We start from the raw sequence: 21896 nt of genomic DNA, 5'->3' as shown, positions 1-21896 counted from the left end.
TATGTGGAATAGACAAAATGGTGTTCTTTGTTAGATAACAGCAATGCAATGGTAATTTTATGTGGTAAATCTTTTCAATCGACAATATTTCCTCTTTAATAATTTTTAAATACAATGTAAATTAGTTACATATGGATACTTGATACGACGCATCTTTGATAAGTGCTTGATTAAAATCACAGTATTTAAATCTTGGCAAAAAGTGTACATCTGTAAAATGAACAGGGAATAGCAAATGGAGTCCCTTATCAACTCGAAACAATACATTTTATAAAATTTCTCTTGGCATCTGTCGTTCTGTGGCACTTGACGTCACTCCCCCCCCCCGCTTGCCTTAAGCCCACAGGGTGAAACCACCCCTGGGAACTCTGGGAAGTCTCGCAAAGTTCAAATCCGAGAAGCTTTCAAGGTGAGTTTGGCACTGCTACATAGTGCATGAGAGAACGCTGGTTGGTCTTCTGTCCGAGGAGCGGCCGAGCTGAGATTAGCACCTTGTTTGTGGGTCTCAGCTACTGGGTGCGCTGGTTTTCTCTGCCGAAGCTCTTAATTGCTTTACCGTAGTAATTATCCAGATGACGAGTCTCCCGGCCCGGTGTTTCGGGTGCTCGTGAAGACGTCCTGTGGACAAGGTGCAGGTGAAGGCTCCGGGCATCGCGAAGCAGGAAGGAGTTCCTGCGCTTCGTGGTTGTCGGGATGCATCGCCTACAGGTCGATGGTGTCGCTGCAGATGCTCAGGGCGTCAATCTGCCGGCATACGCTAATGAACTCGGCCTGGACCGCGAGGTCCTGCGAGCCGGGCTGCTCCAGGCTCTCCTGCGAGGCTGAGCCCAGGGTCTGGTAGCCCCTCTGGAGGTGCGCCACCTGGTTGAGGCTGCTCTGGGACAGGTGGCCGGGGGCGATTCGACTGCTGCCAAAGGAGGCGTGGCCGTGTGCCGACCGCTCTGGGCTGGAGCAGAGAACCAGCGAAGAGCCATCCAGCGATGCCCTGAAAATGGAACTTGAGCTGCTGTCCTGCCAGCGGCCCGCAGAAGACGAGGACGAAGCTGCGTCCGAGGAGCCCCTGAGCCGAGGTTCCAGGGCCTTGGGTGGCGCAGCTTCCATCTCCCCGCAGGAGGTTGTCCGGTACAGGCTGTGGTCGGCCGAGCTTTCCCGGAGCGCCTGGCGCTCGGAGCCGGGGTTCGCGTTCAGGGACAGGTTGCTGGAGGTGCTGAAGAGGCTCTGGGGAAAGAGGGCTTCACCGAAGAGGGCCTCGTCGATGCTGCGGCGCAGGTCGATGGGCGATGGCGGGCGCAGGTCGGCCGTGGAGTCGCTGTCCAAGCGCAGGCTGGACAGGGAGGACCTAAGAGAGCCCGCCTTTGCCTTAATGAGGTCCAGCTCTCCGGCAGCCAGGGAACGGTTACTGCGGTACAGCAGGTCCAGCCCGTCCACGCTGCTGAGCCGGTGCTCCACCAGCGTGTAGAGTGGCAGGCACTCAGACTCGCCGCGCCCGATGGCGTCGCAGATGACCAGCTTCTCCTGCTGTGACCAGGCGTAGTTGTTGGGCAGCACCGGGGACTTCACAGCCAGGTGTCCACGGAACATTCTGGGCCAGCAACCGATGTGAGGCGGATCGCTGGAGCAGTAAAGCGGGTGCATGACGATGAGCGCCAGGGTGAGGCAAACGCCAGCCTCGCACAACCGGCAGCTCAGGTGGAAGGCCCACCACGGCCAGGGTGGGAAGACTTCGGTGGCCCCGAGGCCGAGCGCGTGCAGCATGGCGTACAGCTGGAGCCCGGCGCAGGCTAGCGCGAACAGCGCCGCCAACACGGCCGTGGCTGCGGCACGCTCCCAGTCCTTTGCGTCGGCAAAGGGGCACCGGTTGTAGCGCTCGACTGGAGGCGAGGTATTGTTCAGGTGGTAGATGTGTTTCGAGTCGGCCCGCACGTAGCAGTAAAAAATGAAGTAAGTGGTGGCGAGCATGGCAGCCAGCAGCACGAAGGCTCCCTGCGAGACAAAGAAGAGGCAGGGCTGCTGCGTGAATACCTGTAGCAGCGCCACGGAGCCAAACGTGGTGATGAAGTGCGCCAGAACCAAAGTGGCCAGGAAGCACGGGTGCTGCAGGACCGAGTGGGACAGCTGCATGCGGGAGCGCATGGAGAGCAGGAGGAAGACGATGCCGAAGGCGCCGGTGAGGCACGGGAAGGGCGCCTCGTACAGCAGGAGCGTGCCGGCGAACGGCAGCTTGTCCTGGTGGCTGTAGGCGTCGTAGAAGAGCGAGAAGCCCCTGCTTGCCCCGGCTGCCAGAAGAAAGACGTTGACCAGGGCGAAGTAGCCGCAACCTGACGGGCAGCGGTAGGGGAGGCACAGCAGGTTGAGCGCCGAGAGGAGCGCCACGAGCGTGAAGACTGAGCCCAGGCCATAAACGTGTGCCTCCCACGCCGCACCCCACGTCGCCATGGCCGAGTTCCAGTCCGAGTACAGGGGAACAAACATCGGAGGGGTCAGGAGAAGCAAGGGGTTGTAGGACTGGTTCGTGGTGGCGTTCTCATCTGGGAAGGCGGGGCTCCAGGGATCCGATGCGTTGCAGTCCCCGCTGACATCCATGTTGCAGTCGGGCAGGGAGTACGACTCGTTGGCTGGGATCCCTGACGGCCATTCCTCATCTGGGAGGGTTCCTGTCAACACAGCAACGCTACGCCTTCATATGGGATGTTTGCATACTTTAGGGATGTACCTCCATCTGTCACATCAATATACCGTGTGTTACTGAAATTCGATGGCTCATCCAAGGATTTCTAGTCGACACGGACTTCGAGCGGTCCCACAGGGATTTGTACCACGGCAACGGTGCTCGGCCTGTCCTCGTATCAAGGGGTCTGTTTCTTCCAGAAAATCACCCCTTTAGGCTCATTCCCATAGTGAGTGGGCAGAATTACCATTATTTCTTCAGCTAATACATTTTGGTTAATGAACCAAAATACCAGAAATCAATCAATCAGTTAATCATGTTATTATGCACAGCAATGATAGCACCAACATTTTTTTTTGAAAAAAAAAAAAATAAAATTCAGGCTTGTCTTTTAAAGTTATATTTTCATTCATTCATTGTCGGTACCAGTTTTTCCAATGTAGGGTCATGAAGGTGGGGAGTCTTTCACCGTTGGATAGGTTACAAGATGATACACACTTTGATCCCTGCCTCTGCTATAATAACCCTGAACAGAATAAAAACAGCCCTGCTCCATAAATGAGTAAATCACTGTAAGGAGTGTAAAGTGTCAAGAAAAGATTGAGTGCTCATATGTCTCCTGACCACTAAAACTCCTCTGTAAACTGTTTTTTTTTTTTTTTTTTTTTTTAAATTAGAAACAATGTGAAAGTAGGTAACTCCTAAATGGGTCACACACTAAAACTGGAGACTCGGAGATCAGGGAGGGTGACATCATTGCTGCTCTCATTTATGAAACCGTAAGGGAAAATGCAGGATTTTTCTTAGCTGAGATACATAATAATTTTCAGACAGCATAAAAACATTTACACAAATAAAATTCATATTAAATCAATAAAATTATGCATAAAACAATAATACCAATAACATCTATTTTTATCCTTGAAATAATATGCAATGTACTCATAAAATATAACACAACGTTCTTCAAAATACTTGTAATGTCTTTTTTCCAAACCCCAAAACACATTTAAAATATGTAAAGTAGAATAATAATAAGTTTAATATCCTCCTGTGGCCCATGCATGGTAATTTAATGAAATTGTCTACATATGCGAGAAAAGAAATGTGTGAATATGAAATCTGACATCTCAGCTTTGATGATGAATTGCTGGTATACATTTTGTAGAGCAAAATATCTTCAAGAGCTGTTTGTGTCCCAATATGCGGCCTTAGACAAGTGGCAGGAAATGAAACGCGTGACGCGCAAGGTCAAACCTCAAATAAAAATCGCCCTCTGCGACACGACGGATTGTCGTGCGGCCCTTTTGATTACCGTATGAATTCGGCTGCAGCTGCAACCTTTCAAAAAATGACTCTCAAAGGGAAAAATGTTAAATAAACTATTTTCTCATCGCACCCGCATGGTGCAAGCCTATATGAAATACAGTATGATGGAGAACATTTTTTTCTCACGTTGCTCTCTGTCCAGAGGCTAAACTAATGACATTAAGGTATCGAATCCCCAAGGAACCAGTGCGGTGGTCCATGGGTGGTCTGTGAATTCCCATGTGGGCAAGAACCTCAACACACACCGGAAAAGTGTGAATAATTTACAAAGCAGGTTCGCAGCCCCATGTAAATCGAAAAACAACGCGCACGTCATGGATTGTAATCTAATTAAAGGGTATTAATTTGAAATCAGCGCTATACTGAGCTCTCGGGATTAAAAACAGGGCTCGATTTGGGTGTTTTCGTGCGATAGTGGTTTTGCGCTCTGCCGCACCCGGTCCCTGCCGGGAAACCGCGGCTTTGTTTGTGCAGCTCTGGCCACCGCGTACTGGCAACTCCTATGGGTGGGTTTATTATTTCTGGACTGCTTTGCTTCCTCTTGAAGACCTTAAACACACTCCGCTGGGTCGCTCTTAAGACTCTATGAGTTGTACAATTACACCCTACAATGAGGTGCTGTGCGGTCATTCGGGATCCCTTAGAGCGGGACTCCTGCCGCTCTCGGGTTTTCGCAGGGATTCTGGGGGTCGTCTTTATTACGGAGGGCTATTTATACATACCGAGCATATTTCTTTGCTGAGCGGTTTACTTTATACATAGCAGCCCATGTGAGTCACATCTTCATAAGCTACGTAAGGTTTAATATGCGCCAAAGGAAACGAAGACTGGTTCCGGAGATGAACCCATCTCGAACACACGCTGATTGCAAGCTGAGTGTGTTTTGCATCCCTTATAGTAATTCCTTGTAATTATAAACTGCAAAATTTCACAAATGATGTTGTGACCAGAGAGGGGCATGGTGGCGCAGTGGGTTGCACCGGGTCCTGCTCTCCGGTGGGTCTGGGGTTCGAGTTCCGCTTGGAGTGCCTTGCGACGGACTGACGTCCTGTCTTGGGTGTGTCCCCTCCCCTCCAGCCTTACGCCCTGTGTTGCCGGGTTAGGCTCCAGTTTGCCGCGACCCCGAATGGGACAAATGGTTCAAACAATGCGTGTGTGTTGTGACCATTGTAAGCCAATGCATTTTAGGTGTCTGTGGCTGCTACCTGATAGAAGACACACACATCAACTGAAACTGCTTGTCCTATGCAGGGTCGCAGCCTAAGCCAGCAGCGCAGGGCATGGGGCTGGAGGGGACACACCCAGGGCAGGATGCCAGTCCATCGCAAGGCACCCCAAGCGGGACTTGAACCCCGGACCCACTGGAAAGCAGGACCTGGTCAAGCCCACTGCACCATCGCACCCCCCCCGGATAGAAGAGCTAAGAGAAAATTTAGGAACGTATTCATCATCCTGAGTGACGTTCGTACGGTATGCAATCATCCAAGCGGGGCTCTAAACTGTTATCATTACTTCTCAGTGTGACGTTCCCAATAAAGTGCCAGGCGGAAGGATATTAACCATCCTTAAAATCTGACGCCGCAACATTGTTTACTTAACCGTGTGGAGTGTTGATTTACTTCCTCAGTGAGAAAGCAGTCATTACCGAGGCGCTGGTATTTTTTTAAAATTAAGCCCGATCCTTTTTAAATTAATCTTAATGATATGGAAATGAGCAAATTTCTCCTTGTACAGTGGTGTTGTCATTGGCCATGTTCAATTATTATTATTTTAATGTGGCTGCAGGGATGAACAACAGTTTTCCGAAGGATGTTAAACACACATATATGTGTATATATATATGTATATATATATATATATATATATATCTGGCATCTCCATGGTAAATATCATCCAATAGCTAAGAAGAGCATTCGGGATTCATTAAACACACACAAATAAATGCATACTTTATATTTTTAGTAAATACATGTATAAATTATGATCATTTATATTTATGTGTGTGTATACTGTATATATATGGAAATATAAAATATCCATATACATTTATTTATTTAGCAGACGCTTTTCTCCAAAGCAACTCTACGTAGTGTTATGAGCCCACACACCTTACTCACCAAGGTGACTTACACTGCTAGGTACACTACTTACAATGGGTCACTCATCCGTACAGCAGTGGAACACACTCTCTCTGTCACTCACACTCTATGGGTGAACCTAAATGGCATGTCTTTGGAGTGTGGGAGGAAACCAGAGCACCTGGAGGAAACCCACGCAGACATGGGGAGAACATGCAAACTCCACACAGACTGAGCAGGGATCGAACTTACATTCTCTCGCACCACCCAGACACTGTGATACATATAATTTCCATATATATATATATATATATCATACTGTATATATATGGAAATTATATGTGTAATTTTTTAAGGCAAAGGGAACCTCACTGTTATCATCCACACATAACTGTGTCAGAAATGAGAAATTATATACATATACATCATATGATTATGTGGTGATTATATGATTATATGTGCATCTATCAGACCTGTGAAAGACAGGAAAAATACTGCGCAAGGTTTTTAACTTGACCTGTTACATGCGTGTTACATGTATTTTTGGAAATGATACACAATTATGGAGATGACAAAAGGCACAGCGCTTTTGAGCTTCTTACCGATCGCCCGTATTTTTCCGACATCGTGCATGTTACGGACCGTCAGTCTTGTACAGTACAGTTAAACAACCGCAGCAGCCTTTTTTCCTCCACTTTAAAGTCTCTTTTTTGCAAAGGAAGAGGAGGTCAGACCTTTGAAAAAAAATGCACTTCAGGTGAAATGAAGCAGAATATCACGTGGAAAAGGGAATGTGTAATGCTGCCAGGCTTGATATTTGTCCAGAACTGTAATTCTCTAATATAAACTCACTGTGAGCAGACAAGCCTGCGCTTCATCCTTTTGGAAGAACATATTATACAATAACTTTTGAAGCCGATATCCCTTTGTAACGGTGCGATTCATTAGGGGGGACGTTGGCGACCCCGTAACCGAGCACAGCTGTTCCTGCCAAATGGGCCTCCTGCAGTTAGGGACGGAGGCACCGACACAAGGGCTGTGTTGCGTCGTAGACGGAACTCTGAACACGAGAAGGAATCAATAACAACGATAATCACAAGAGGCTTAGTGGCCAGTCTTTCATTTTAGAACCCCTTATATGTTTTTGTCCGGTTTACCATATAGTACCCATTTACCATGTAATATATATATATATATACACACACACACACACACGCCAGCTGAACCGCTTGTCCCATACAGGGTCGCAGGGAACCGGATCCCAACCCAGCAACACAGGGCATAAGGCCGGAGGGGGAGGGGACACACCCAGGACGGGACGCCAGTCCATCGCAAGGCACCCCAAGCGGGACTCGAACCCCAGATCCATCGGAGAACATGACCAGGGCAAACCCACTGCGCCACCGCACTCCCCATGTAATATATATTACCTTGTAATTATATTACAATATTATATTACCTTTTTCTATTTTTTAAAACATAATGCAGCATTTAAATATGTTAAAGACTAACCTGTGAGCCTGATCAAAGCCTTCAAGGCTCAGTCCTTCAAGCAACCTTTGCAGGAAGGTTTCTGTGCTGCTCGTATCTTAAATGCCACCCCACGCTGCCCTGCTTTTAAGTGGCACAGCTATTTATTACTTTTCTAAAAACGGAGTGTGGGTTAGGGGATTACGAGGCTCTGCCGTTTAGCGTGTTGTGTGTTTAATGCACTAATGGCTCCGATTTTCTTGACTAAGAGCTTAACAATGACAATTAATGAGAATTAGCGAATCCCGAATGCTGTTCTTCGCTGTTGGACGATATTTACCATGGAGATGCTAATATCATATTTGTAATGTGTAACATTGTACCTATTTTTTGTATCCGTGTTTGTGTTTACGACTGAAATACCTGGACATGGTCGTGGAGGAGACTGATAAAACAATGATTATTATTTAGATTTTTTTTTTTCATTTTCCATTCCGTTTTGTTAGATTAAGCATATTTCTCGGTGTTAGTTTGTACTATGTGTCAGGTTTAGAGAAATAGTCCACATTCTTGAAATTAGCCAATTTTAACAGATTTTGACACCAGGTTCCAAGTACTGAATATTCCAGTACCTTTCAGGATATGATGCTTCCTGGAGTGTTGTGGTACTTTCTAGAATGTTCTGGGGCCTTCTAGAGGCTTCCAATGGTTGGGAAGTACCAAACTAACACTGACACTCTAGAAGGACTGGTGGAATTTCTGTAATCAATAAACTTTAAATAATCGCAATCATCGCAAAAATCAACGCGAATAACAACTTTGAAAAATTTCGTTGTGTTGTGTAATGACACAAAGCTTAAAAGTGCTTTGTTCTGAATGGGATGTTTTATGGATTGCCAAGGATGTGTCTCCGACTTTGTTAGCTAAGCAGCGGCTGGTGGAAAGTATGGCTAGCGACTGTGAAATACTTTCTTAAAGGCAGATTCACCTAACAAGACCATAGATGGTATTTATTGCTGAGTCTAGCCATGATTTGTTGAAGCTCCTGTAGCGGAACAATACCAGTTATGTCCCGCAGCTGCCAAACTCCCATGCCAGATGTGGCTCGGACTCAGACCAGGGTCTGAGCTGAAGATCTCAGCATTAGTTTGCGAACGGCAATATCTTTGTCTGAGTCACCGTTAGAGCATGAGCTCAAAGAGGACCTAAAGGCATGGATGGGGGGGGTTTACGGAAAGGAAGGTGGACATAAACGTTCTATCTACTTTTCGCGATGGACATCGACAGAGGACCACAGTGCCTAAGAACTGAAAAGCTGATCTGGTCCAGCAGATGTTCCACCTACAGACCAGTTGCTCAGTTAAAAATGTCTCACGATTCTTTTTTATTTTATTTGTATTTTCTCCTTGGCTGGCTGGAACATACATGACCGGGGCACTGAATTGCTCTACGCATGAATGATGACTGTTTCTACCTGCAAAGAGTGGCCCTAGGGCAGTGATGGAGGAAACTGTGGCGGTCCACTGGATGCCGGGGTCTTCTCCTTCCACACGTCCTTCACCGCCCCTCCGCTCGAACCCCCGGGACACGTCTGAAAAAGATTCAACACATTCTGGTCATGCAACACGATCCCTGGTTGTCTGAGAAGTTGTGCTGCTGCGGAAATGGAGCTTTAACCCAGATATGTCAAACGGATCTTCCTCAGCCACTTAGCCCAACACACGGGCATTCGCAGCCGTGGATTGAGCCCCCACTTAATTACGCTCCCTGGCTGCACGGAGCACGTCCGCTAGATGCATTATGCTGTCTTCGCGTCATCTTGGATGAGTGTTGGGGGAATATAAAAGGCCTGCTGATCCCACACGGCAAACAATGGTGTTATTTTGTTTCAAGGAGGAGGAAGCTGCCGCGTTTGGTCAAGGCGCGATGCTCGGACCCTTCAGTGGAACTAGACTGCCGGCGAGCATAGGGCCATTCGGGGAGTGCTGGTTAGACATGGCTGAGCGCTCCAGGTAATGGGATCCTCCTCTCCACTGAACTCCAGACCCATGAAACAAATCCCTCTAGGAGCAAAACTTCGAGGAGACTTTACTTGCTCATTCAAGGATCTTAACAAGAAAAATATTCTGATGTGAATTTGCAGTATCTGTGGCCAGTATGTCAGCTGATCAGCTGGACTGGAGGCGGAAGAGTAAAGGCGCAAGCGGGAAGACGATGAGGACCTCATCAATGGATTCACGTGTGGTTCGACATCCGAAGCGAAACCCAGAGCACTGCTAGTCCTTCACTGATCATCTGTACTTCATCTTGACGAACCAGAGCATCTGTCACAGACAAAAAGGATTAGCCTGGTCTGCACAGCCACCTAATATAATAAAATAAAACTCCAAATCATTGTGAGAAGCACAAGATTCGCCCACTGTTGGGTCCTGATGCCATGAATTATCATGTTGTTCCTAGTCATCTTGTGCTTATTCGGCGCCGCTAATGTGGCAACAAAATCACAATAAAACATCATAATACATACATGTTTTTTCAGACGCAATTTAACTGAGAAAAGGGGTGCTGCCTCTAGTATTTCATTCCTCTATAATGAGTCGGAGTGATTTATTTTTTAAAAAGGACAGTAAAGTAGATGAAATGGGGGTCTGATATGGCTCATCTGCGTGTATTCATTAAATTCATGGGCATTCTTACAGTTATGGCTCTGAAAACAATTTATAACCATATGGAGTTAAATACGGTTGGCCCACTCATTGACTGCGAGTTGGATTTCGAGAAAGAAATGACAAATAATGTACCGTACTGAAAACTGGAAGTATACAGAGCAATTTAGATCGCTGCAATTGAATTATGCTTATCAAACAATAGTTCCCGGGCAGCTTTCCCATTCATTAATTTAATATATTTTATTCATCGATGTTCCGATTTATGATGTAACCAATTCCGATCTGATGTTTCGCATTAACGTCAGTTTATTTTAAGATGACTTGAACAATATTCTTATGACCGTCACTGCCATACTTCAGGCTTTCTGCGCACTAACCGAGTCAACATACCCTGTTCTGTAACAGTTGGAACCCGTGTGCATTCGTGGACAGTGACCGAAAAGTGATTAATATGAATCCCCTCTTAACTCCCCATCAGTAATTTAGGTAATGGAGCCCAGATTAGATCAGGGTATTCCAGTCTTCTTTACACCCTCTATACGTAATCTCATCTCAATTACTCTCCTGTCTTTTGTGCGTGCTCATCACACCGATGGCTTGCAAATGTGAGAAGCTATTCATATGAAGCATGCTTTAATGCCACTCAGGAGATCCGGCTATAAAGGCTTGCGGTTCCATTTACATGTACCAGATTTTTATTTGAAAAAGCTTTTCTAGCGCGTCAGCTTTCTTCTGTTAAATCGCAGGGCTTTACGCAAAGTATCTCTTGTTATATAATATAAACCGAATGGTCCCAGATTGAGTAATGCCTTGATTTTGAAGATATAGCTTAAAACTTTGTGGAAAATGTTGTACCCTGATGGATAAAAATAGTGTCAGGTATCATGTCTCTAAAAGAATCCAAAAATGATGGATTATTTTCGTTACTCTAAAATGATTAACTGATACAAAACGTGCAGTTTCAATGTGTGCTTGTGCTAATTCTGGAATGGCACCTTTGGCAGAAATGCGAGGCCTGTGGAAATGGGGCTTTGCCTCAGGCCTACTGGGCACCACACTGGTGTCAGAAATGTGATCAGAGCCTGCACTGGCGGGGAAGGTGTGCGGAGAAGCCGTTACAGTATGGAAACTTTGCCAAGAGCCCGGCCTGTTGATGGCGCTCACCACCCCAGCCTCCCCCCTCTAAACACTACTATATTTATAGCTCTGGGATGAGATTTTGATTACGCAACTCATTTCTAATAAAGGCCGAACCCACAATATTAAATTGCGAAAACCGATGTTCTTCTCATGCATACCACATGAGAGATGCAAGATTTGTTCCCTTCCACACAAGCTGATATTAATCCATATTTCCAGTAAAAACCAAACAGCCACTGGTCCTCCTCCATCTAACCAGCTCCAATTAGGGTTACCCTGACAACCTTACTAGAGCGTGTTGGTCGATCGCAGTCTTAATTTCTCTCTAGCTGGGCGGGAACAAACAGACAGTGGTTAAGCCAACATAAAATCCATCCAATATATGACCACCTGATGGCCATTAACCCTAATTGCTTCTCCTGCTTGCGCTGATATTTACATCACGTTGACATAAGTAAAGGTGTAGGCAACTGAATGGAACAAGCACATTACTGGTATCGCCAGCCTCCTGTCCTGCTCCAATTTGTCCATTATTTATAACTCTGTTAAGGACAGAGGAAGAGGAGAAAGAATAATATCCCGGAGCGGTTCAAAACGATGACCCACTTAATCCAAGAATCAGCTTTCCCCCACCTTGACCCTCGTGTGTGTGTGTATATATATACACATGTATATGATTGATTCCACATCTAAAACGTCTGACTACCAACTTAAGTGAATTTCTGCACATTCATTGAAATATATGTCCCAAGACGTTGATGCATATTTATATCTAGGGGTTTTGCCCCTTTATATCAGTGACTACCTACAGACCAGTTATGTCATGTTTTGTATATAAGTACCAGCATATGAATTCATGCTCTAGTTTATTAAAATCCAAAGGTTTTGCCCCTTTGCTGTATATCTGTGTGTCACATATATATTCATATACATGGTCCTTCTTCTTGAGCAGCATGTATGAATTTGTGTCTATTCATTGCCCTTGATGTAAATGAAAATCTACATGTCAAGTGTCCCTTTGCATTCATCTGTCACATCTACTCATGTGAGAATCCTAATGAATGCAGAAGGAATGTAGGGCTTAAACCTGTTCTAGGATTCAGCAGAACTGCAGGGGATTAAGTGTGAGCGGCACCGAGTTATTTTCCTCATTTGGATCCCAGCTCTTCGTTTCCCTCCGCAAAACTGTTGTCCTCAGAGCACCGTCTCCTCTCCTGCCTCATGGTCACGTGTTTCTGTGCGAAAATGGCTGTGCGTTTACATCGTGGCGTAAAGAGGATTGGGCTGGGGGGAGGGGCTGCAGACAGCGAGACGTGCGCTCAGCATTCACGAGAGGGAGAGAGCGTCCCGAGGGGTTCGGCGTATAAATGGTCGCGTCTGCTGGCGGAATACTGATCCGTGCTGCGGCACCGACGGTCCGCCGGTCCGGGCTCAGCCAGTCACGCTGGAGCTACCAACAAGGGCCTCCCTCCTTTATGAAATAATAATCAAGAGCATCAGTCTTTCGGAAGGCCGTTGTCTTATGCAACCTTTAAGTTTTTTGTTCTGGCTACGTGAAGGCAATTTTACAGCTTAAAGCTTGCCCTATGTTACTGAAGATGTGTCTTTGTTCATACGATAAATAAAATAAATAAGTTTTTTGTGCGGTGGCGCAGTGGATTGGACCGGGTCCTGCTCTCCGGTGGGTCTGGGGTTCAAGTCTCGCTTGGGGTGCCTTGTGATGGACTGGCATCCCGTCCTGGGTGTGTCCCCTCCCCCTCCAGCCTTATGCCCTGTGTTGCCGGGTTAGGCTCTGGCTCCCCGCAACCCCGCATGGGACAAGCGGTTTCATATAATGTGTGTTTTTTGTTCATCTCTCATCAAGGATCAGCATCAGATGACCTCAACTCTTTTATGTGCTTAAAACACTCGCTGCATATATCATTTCTTGGTCTATATTTACTGGATTCCTCACAGTTGTATGTCTCGCAAATATCACTTCATGTGAATTTGCAACACGAAGACTGCATATATTTCTCACATGTCTGGGATGTTAAGTCTATAAGTCATGATAATGTTAAATAAGGGCATTGTATTGTATTTCTTTCTACTTTGACCTCTTTTCAAATCATGCGATGCGGGACTTCAGTGAGCTCAATGTGAGCCCCGGGGGAAGGCAGCGGGGGGCAGGGTGGGCGGGAGGCCATTACTCAGAGGTCGAACCAGGTGAGTTGCCACAATGTCAATGGGCGCCAAGGATGATCTATGAAGTGACATTAACATAACCCAAACAAATTCGATAAGAACAAGACAAATTGACTTACCTATTTTTCTAGATTTACTAGACCAAATCATAAATTCATATTCATATTTGATAGTATTTTCAGAGATAAGGTTAATGCTCAAAAGCCACCCCCGTTGTAGTACTTTTGATCAAGGTACTTACCCTGAATTGATTACAGTAAAAATTACCCAGCTGTATAAATGGGTGAATCACTGTAAGAAGCTTAACACTAGATCGCTTTGGAGAAAAAAGCTAGACGAATGAAAACAAGTAAATGTAAGTGGCAGCAGATTTTGCTTGCTGTTACCTGGAGAGTTGGTGTTCACGGATGGCGCCGCCGTTGGTGGCTGTCCTGTCTCTTCAGACAATCTGCTGTGACCAGCCGTCATTGTCTCTGGCCCTGTTTGTCCTTTTGATGTGCTGGATGGCTTATCCGTCAACTCTGGGCTTGTTGTCCGCTCCCTCCCTGGAGATGTTGTAGCCTCTTGATCGACAGCAGATATAGTTTGCGTTGTGCTCCTATTATCTAGGCCAGGCTGCATTGAAACCGTATTGTGTGTGGCTTCCCTCGTGATGGCTTTCACAGTGCTGGCGGTGTGTAAAGTGGTGTCTCTGACTGTAGGAGTCGCTCGGAAAGAGTCACCATCATTGCTGAAGCTGCTTGATGGCCAAGGCAGGTCAGTCCCATGTTCATGTGAAGTACTGTGACCAATGCTGTGGGACGTAGTGGACGGCAGCAGCCTTGTCCCTTTGAGGACCACTCCTGTGGTCATCCCTGGTGTTGACATAGCATTCTTCCAAGAGGTACCTATTGCTGTCTTAGGTGATGCATCTTTCCTGTCCTCCAGGCCTGGATCTGAATCAGTGGTCGTGGCTGGGGAAGATACTTTCAAGCTCCACTGGGTACTTTTGGCTTCTTCTTCAGTCTTGGGGCTTGAACTCCATAAGTCAAAGGGCAAGGCGAAGGGTAGCGAAAGGAACGAGGGAGTCCTGGCCTCTCCCGTTCCACCCTCTGGTGTCCAGAATGGCCAGAAGAAGCTGTCCTTTAGACTGCCGAACGAATCTGCATACCTGTAGTTCCCAGGCTCTGCGATTGGCTGGGGCTGAGACAAAGACCGCCTTCCCTGAATTCCGGCCAATGACATGGCTTGAAGGGAGCCAAGAATAGAGTGCCAAAGACATAGTGCCAGGGTCCAGCTAGGAAATAGCATGGTGCTCTTATTGAAACATCAAGTGGCCGTCACACAATGTCCTCCATTTCGCTTGTAGTGCATGAGGGACTTCTACCCGTTATTGTTTAGTCACCTACAAGACAAGAATACATGACAAAAACATACTTAAACGCAAAATTCCCTCTCTAGCGGCTGCAGCATCTTTACATGTAAATATTAGAGTACATATTTTTCTAAACTTGTGCTTGTTGTTACACGCCGTTTACTTTTTCCCGCTTCTGCGTTTTGTCGAGCACCGCACTGCTTATTTTGCTGGCTTAGCAGTAACCCAACAGCCCGGGCAGGTGGGCACTGCTATCGCTTAGATTAGAGGTCCTACAAATAGTGCGAAAACATCGGAATGTGCAGGTCCTCAAGTCGTGGGACCGCGCGGATCAGCACCAAGAAGGTGTGAACCGGCGCGGGCCCTCTGTGAATTACCGTGCCGTATATTTAGCCGAAGACATTGTGAATTGGACGAGTCAGAAAAGAGGGACCTTCAGGAAACAAAAGCGGAGGCCACAGAGGGTGCGGGAACGGCGTTTTGTTAACATGGCTGAATGCACGCCGAATTTATTCCCGTCGAGCTGCCGGTTCACTAGTTGCGCCGTTTCCCCCCGTAGCCCCGAACCCTTCCCTCGGTCTCTTTTTAGATCGAAGATTGATTCGTTCTCTGTGCTCCTGCTTACTGCGTTTTTTTCCATTGGGAAAGCTGATGGACTTTCCAGCCATCTACTCGAACCGGGGCCGACCTGAGCGCTCCCCCGAGGACCGAATGCTAATCCCGATCGCGGGCCGAGTCGATAGCCATACAATTACTTGTCATCTAGTTTCGCAACAATAACAGACTAATCAGTTACAAGGGTGCCGCTCGCGTCCCGAATCTCAGCGAAATTAGTCAGCAGACAGGGTTCCAACCACGACAAATTACACAGGCAAACTGATTTCGAAGTAATGAAAAGGCCTCTGCGAAGGGTACATTTGATCCTCGTGGAAAATTGGTGTTTTTTAGTGTACCCAACGTCTTTTCATCTCCCTGGCTTTGAAACCATTTCTGGAACGTTCTGGAGAGAAAAAACATGGATATTCTCAGTCTGATGCTTTCATTTCAATTTTGTTTGCAGAAATGGAAATGAAAAGAAATGTATTGTTTTTTGTTCTGGATGCCGGATACATATACACATCCATTTTCTATATTATTCTTTTACTTTAATAGCAGACTAAATGTGTGTTTATACAGATAACTTGCGTTAATGTTTCTTTTTAATGCCCCTTCTAACGGGTCTACTGTTTACTGAGGCATATCTAAAAATACACTTATTGTTTACATAACAGTGAGAAACGTGTCACCTAAATGAATTTATGACACCGAAAATAACAATAAGTAGTTGTAATATAGAGGTGGCATGGCGGGTTTGGCTGGTGCCTGCTATTTGGCAGGTCTAGGGTTTGAGCTATGCCAGGAGTGCCTTGCGACAGACTGGCATCCCGCCCTGGGTGCCTCCCTTCCCCCTTCAGCCTCGCACACTGTGTTACCGGGTTACGCTCTAGGCCAAACAGTTGTTTATATTGCTTAGTTGTAATACTAGATTTACTTTACTGTTTATCTTAATTAGTGGTTGAGGTTGTCAGTGTGATAGGAATGAACTAGGAAGTACTTGGCTGGTTTTGTTATGCGCCTGCATTAGTAAACTGCATGAAGTTTATTAATAGGGAATAGCAGGGAAGTCCAACAATCACCATTCGAACACACGTGATGTACTGAATGTGTATTAGCCCATATGCACGTTTTATATGTTTTTATAAGCTCTAGGAATGGTTTTCATTGAATGGGCCCAATATAGGAGGGCTGAGTGTATACATAGCGTAGTGCCTACAGACACTGTCGGTTAAATATATGTGCTCTAATGCAAGCCGATGTCCTTCATTTGGAGTTCTGTACCCTGCTGCAACATCAGCTTGCCCTACTTAGCACTGGCAAGGAGCGACTGCTCAGGTCCCACCCTGGCCATCTTTCATTGCTCCATGCAGAGGCTCTCAGAACTGCCAGAGGGTTGGGCAATATTACAAAACTGTGATTTAACTTTCTTCCCTTAGCTCTCATGAGGCTTGGCAAAGGTGGATGTTGGGTCCGTACAAGAAGTCCTCGGGCCCACAGATAGAGGGAACTTTGGGGAAGAGAGGTTCTCCGAGACTCAACCCACAGGTACAAGGTTACTGCGTTATTTTTCTTTATTTTTGCTGATGCCGTTGTGCACGGTATCCTACATTTAGTAACCTCAACAATCTACCCATTTATAGAACAAGGTAATTTTACTGAGTCAAATGAAGGTAATCAAGGGCGCTACAGCAGGGGTGGGATTGGAACCTGAGACCTTCAGACTGCAGGTTGACAGCGCTCGCCACTACACCACCTGCTGCCCCATAGGAGCTATTTTTTTTAAATTTGAAGGATCAGTTGTTACCCAAAATAGCATTTATTCATATGCACACTAAATTTTTCATTTTATTTTTAATAACTTGAGCAACTGACAATCTGAGCAATATTTTGATTGAATCTTGGTTCGTTCTTTCTTAGCGGCATAGGAAGTTGACTTGGACAACAACATCAGCTGAATAAAATAAAATTAAATTTAAAAAAAAAAAATAAAAATACTGAATCCTGCCAGGTAGCCAGAGATGACCATGCTGAATGGTTTCCATACCGAATGGTGTGCATTCTATTATATTTATAGTATTTTTCACATACTAACCACTGCACCGATGCTATGCACCACAGTCAAATGTTATGTAAAAGGCAAGTTCTCATATGCAGAGGGAAAATGGTATTCAAAATCCTTATTAAGCACCAAACCCCTTTTTGACAGTAATATTCTGAAGAACGAAAAGAAAAAAACGTTCGACCGAGACGCGCTGTGGACGATCACAGGCCAAAACTCCTTGTACCCTTCTAACGCTTCTCAGCACGCAATCAGACGGTGTCTCGACTGAGGCCTGAGGACCTCTCTATTCTGGTATGAATATGAATAATAATTTCTTCAATGAGTACAGATGTGTTCTCATCTCCAATGAGCCCCACAGGTACTGGTTCTAGTCGATTTCGAGGCAGTTAAGAAACATCTCCATTATGGCGCAAGTAATGAAATGATTGATCAGCGGTGCTCCTGACTCCTTCACGTGCTCCACCGGGGGGACGTTTATTACCCTCATTCTGAATAGTAGACCCACGGCGGGAGACCGAACGGAAATAAATCCGCGGATCAGTCGGCCGTCGAGCGATCGACGACGGCGCGGCGGAGACGCGTCGCCTTTGTGATACGACTGTAAAACCAATCGATCGTTTATTTAAACCACCTTCATATTTTACTTTGAACTTTTGTTGTCTGGGTTTTTAGGCTTTTCTCCATTTTTATTTTGTTATTCTACATTCTTATACTACATTGCTCACCGGGCCTCGTGAGATCGTTAAAAATTATTGGGTTTAAGTTTCACTCATGAATTAAGATGCAGGGTGAAATTTACGGGAAAGAATATCCGAAGCGCCATTTAAATCTTTCGGATCTATATTTCCAATATATAACGTGATTCGGATAATATTTTGAGTGAACTGAGAGCTATGTTCGAGAAGGGAATCCATCGCACACGTCGGCTGTCTAAACCCTGTTTCCAAACCACACAGGTGGTCCTCGACTTACGACGCGGTTCCGTTACCACAACCACAAATCGATTTCCTCATAAGTCAAAAATACCCTTTTATTATATAAAATACAGTTTATTATATAAACCATAAACAACTAACATGCATGAATGTTACATAACAGGGCTTTGTTATATTTCTTATATTTTTTGACTAATTTCACACATTATTGATGAAAATTACACTGATTTAGACTAATAATAATATAAATACACAATGTTTCTATAATCACATTTTCATGCTGCACTGTTATTTTCACTTTTATTTCAAGATGTTTACTTTTGCTTTTTCTTTTCATCACCGCTAGAAACACTCACTTTTCCGTTTGATACGTTAAATAAAAAGTAACCTGAAAGGAATCGCAAACGAAAAGCTTTGCGAATGAAACGCGGCCACTGCCGAACGCCCAAACAATAAGAAATTTGGGCCCAGTCGATGTCATCGTACAGCAGATAGAACGGTCGCCCGGAGACGTTACGACCGAACGTCGAGATTCTAGCGTGACATGAACGGAAAGGGTGTCGTGAATCTGGGTTTCTGAAAGGCTCGTTCGTCGTAAGTCGCAGACCCGCCGTGTCCACGTTACGCCCCGTGTGCCACATACCAGACCCCCAGCGACCCAGACCGGACATTCAGAGGTTAACTATTTGGTCACATTTTCAATTAACTCCTCACGACCTCAGCTGATCATTTCCCATGATTGATCGAGATCGGTATCTAGAGCCACGTCTGAGTGCACTTAGAATAAGTAAAGGTACGCAAAGGGCCGAACGCTGTATTTTTCACATATTCCTGCACCCGCAGGCCCGGGTCGTACTGAAGGCCGCACGTCCGGCTCACTGTCACCTTGTTATTTACCGTGATTTACTGCCAAACTGTGTGAAGCCTCTTATTTTGAATGTGACACTTTCAACCATGCTGTGAATTACTTTTACCATCCTGTTACCATTAATTTTACCATCCTTTACCATCTTTTTACAGCTGCCTTTACCTCTACAACTCCCTTTACCATACTGTTTTACCATCTTGTCACCGTTACCTTTAGCGTCCTTTCACCACTGCCTTTACCATTCCATTACCATTACCTTTACCTTTACCATTCTGGATCCACTACCTTTACAGTCCTGTTACTGCTAGCTTTACCATCCTCATGCCATTACCTTTACCATTTGGACAGCGAAGGGCCACATCCCATCCTCTTCATTAGTCCAGAAGACCTGCTCTCGTGGCCGGTGCGGCGTATGTGCTGTTTACCAGCGCCCTCCTCTTTCCTTCACGCCGTCCTCGATGCTGCCTGCTACGGCCCAGCAGCCACCCTGAGACGCTCGCTCCGAAAGCGCGGTAAATAAACACGCCCACTCTGGTCGTCTCCGGCCCCAGTGCTTCCAACGCACAGCTCCGTGCTCCAGCTCGGTGTTCCGCTGGGCTCCCTCCTCCAGCTCCTCCTGCCCCCCCCAGCCGGCTGTCCCTCTGCTGCACTGACAGGCACAGCACCGGTTCTCCCTGCTTGTTGCAGCGCTACAGAGGCTCTCATGTGTTACATAAAACCTGAGTGTGCCTCCCCCCCACACACACACACTCACCCCCCACCTCCAAACTATTAGAGCTATTAGAGCAAGGGAGGGATACTCACTGGTTCAGGCACACAGAAGGGAAAACATCCCTTCCATCAGAATGATGTGGTAAATATCCCTCTCTGCGCAAGTGTGTGTGTGCGTGAAATTGAGTTTCAGCCTCTTTGCTCCCCTCCCTCTCCCTCTCTCTCTCTCTCTCTCTCTCTCTCTCACCCTCATTGGTCTCGCTCCTGGTTGCACACCCCAGCCCCTCCCCCGCACAGTGAGTTGACCGCTGTGAAACTCACACACACAATGACTGTGGTCACACCTCACTAGGCAGATGATTCATTAGCGGGGCGGGTTGATGTATAGGCATAGCGATATCACACACACACACACACACACACACACACGCACACAGTGTGGACCCTAAGAAATGTCAGTCACAGGTGAAGGAGAACCACTGACCTCCTGTGTCCATCACAGTGACAGTCTATCTATCTATCTATCTATCTATATCTAATTGATCAGAATCAGCCCTTCCAAGGTGGTGCAAACTGTCAGGATCTCAGTCGGTGAAATAATAGCTATTAAATAGTTGGGGGCCTGACAAACATTCCAGTCCTTATTAATTCTGCAATTCAAAGAATTTGCTGAAATTAGAAACAATCAGACGTTTTCCTGCGGAGGAGAAACAATTTCCTGCGCAGAGAATTGCTTTCTAAAACTAATTTTTAAGCTTTCTCTAGGGCAAAAGGTCTTGTCTCTCCACTTTCACTGTCAAGTACAGGAAACTTATTAATAGCAATAGTGCAATAGTTTGACAGGCTATACATTTCTCCAAAGCAATGCACTGATTCTGACATCACCTAAAAATATGAAAAACATGAACAATTTTTGTAGGCACATAACACATAACTCATAATCACATAAAAATCACAGCTCTGGAAAAAATTAACTGTTACGCAGCTCGAAATTCTCAAATCTGATTTTCTGCACAATGTGAAAAGAACCAGAACTGTGAGGAGAACTAAGAGTTAAAACCCTTATCGCTTTCTGCGTCAAGTCCCACATACAATACAGTTATGATCATACATGATAATAGGTTTATGTCACGCTATGAAATGAACCTGAAAAACTCAAGAGTGTGGCTATCAAACAGCTACACTCTACGACGTTTCGAATAATTGATGAGTTGGCAAATACGGCCTCGCAACGGTTCCAGCTCCAAATCAATATTTTATTCTCGCAGATATGCTTTCCATATGTCTCTGCGCTTTTAAACAAATTTTAGTTTCAAGGTTGTTTCGGTCAATAGAAATAACATAGTATTACACTGCAGCGCTGGGGCATCACAGCCAGGTGTACCCTCCCTCACACCCTACATTTCTTCGATAGACTCAGGACTCCGCCACCCTGCCCCGGACGAATGGTGTACGATAACAGATGGATGGAAGCGTTACAAGGATTTTTTTTTTTGCTTTAAATTTATTTGTGTCTTTTTTTCTCCAGAGCAACCTACAAAGCATTACCCATTTATAGAGCTGGGTAATTTTTTACTGCATCAATTCAGCGTAAGTACCCTGACCCAGGGTACTACATTAGTAAAAAGTAATCAAACCTGCAAAACTGAGATCCAAATGCAGCCACTCAGTCCACTGCCCTATCAGCTGACAAAATGTATTTTCCATCTACTTTATTTTATCAGCTCAGCTTCCTCTGAGGCTTTTGCAGAACAAAATCTATTAATAAATGAGGCTTTATATAATATTCCGCTGTCATTAATTGCAGCTTGGTGGTGAAAGTGACTTGCGA

The 21896-nt window shown here is 45.7% G+C and overlaps 1 protein-coding gene across 3 annotated transcripts; it reads right to left on the bottom strand.

Annotated features, from left to right (window-relative positions):
• Nucleotides 1-290: 290 nt before the first annotated feature.
• prrt4b (proline rich transmembrane protein 4b) lies at nt 291-20246 on the bottom strand. Of its 3 annotated transcripts, none has more exons than XM_029248864.1 (4): nt 20159-20246; nt 13925-14922; nt 9020-9136; nt 291-2654 (listed from the first exon to the last, which is right to left on the bottom strand). In XM_029248864.1, exons 2-4 carry the CDS (start codon nt 14826-14828, stop codon nt 703-705), a joined length of 2973 nt encoding a protein of 990 aa, XP_029104697.1. In that variant the 5' UTR covers nt 14829-14922; nt 20159-20246; the 3' UTR covers nt 291-702. The 3 variants fall into 3 exon arrangements, with proteins under 3 accessions (XP_029104697.1, XP_029104695.1, XP_029104696.1); XM_029248862.1 differs by lacking the exon at nt 20159-20246 and adding an exon at nt 19686-19846; XM_029248863.1 differs by lacking the exon at nt 20159-20246 and adding an exon at nt 19692-19846.
• Between the last annotated feature and the right edge of the window lie 1650 nt (nt 20247-21896).

Source organism: Scleropages formosus, chromosome 24 (genome assembly GCF_900964775.1).
Source record: "Scleropages formosus chromosome 24, fSclFor1.1, whole genome shotgun sequence".
NCBI lineage: Eukaryota > Metazoa > Chordata > Actinopteri > Osteoglossiformes > Osteoglossidae > Scleropages > Scleropages formosus.
The sequence above is the reverse complement of the archived record's forward strand: the minus strand, read 5'-3'. Positions and strand labels throughout refer to the sequence as shown.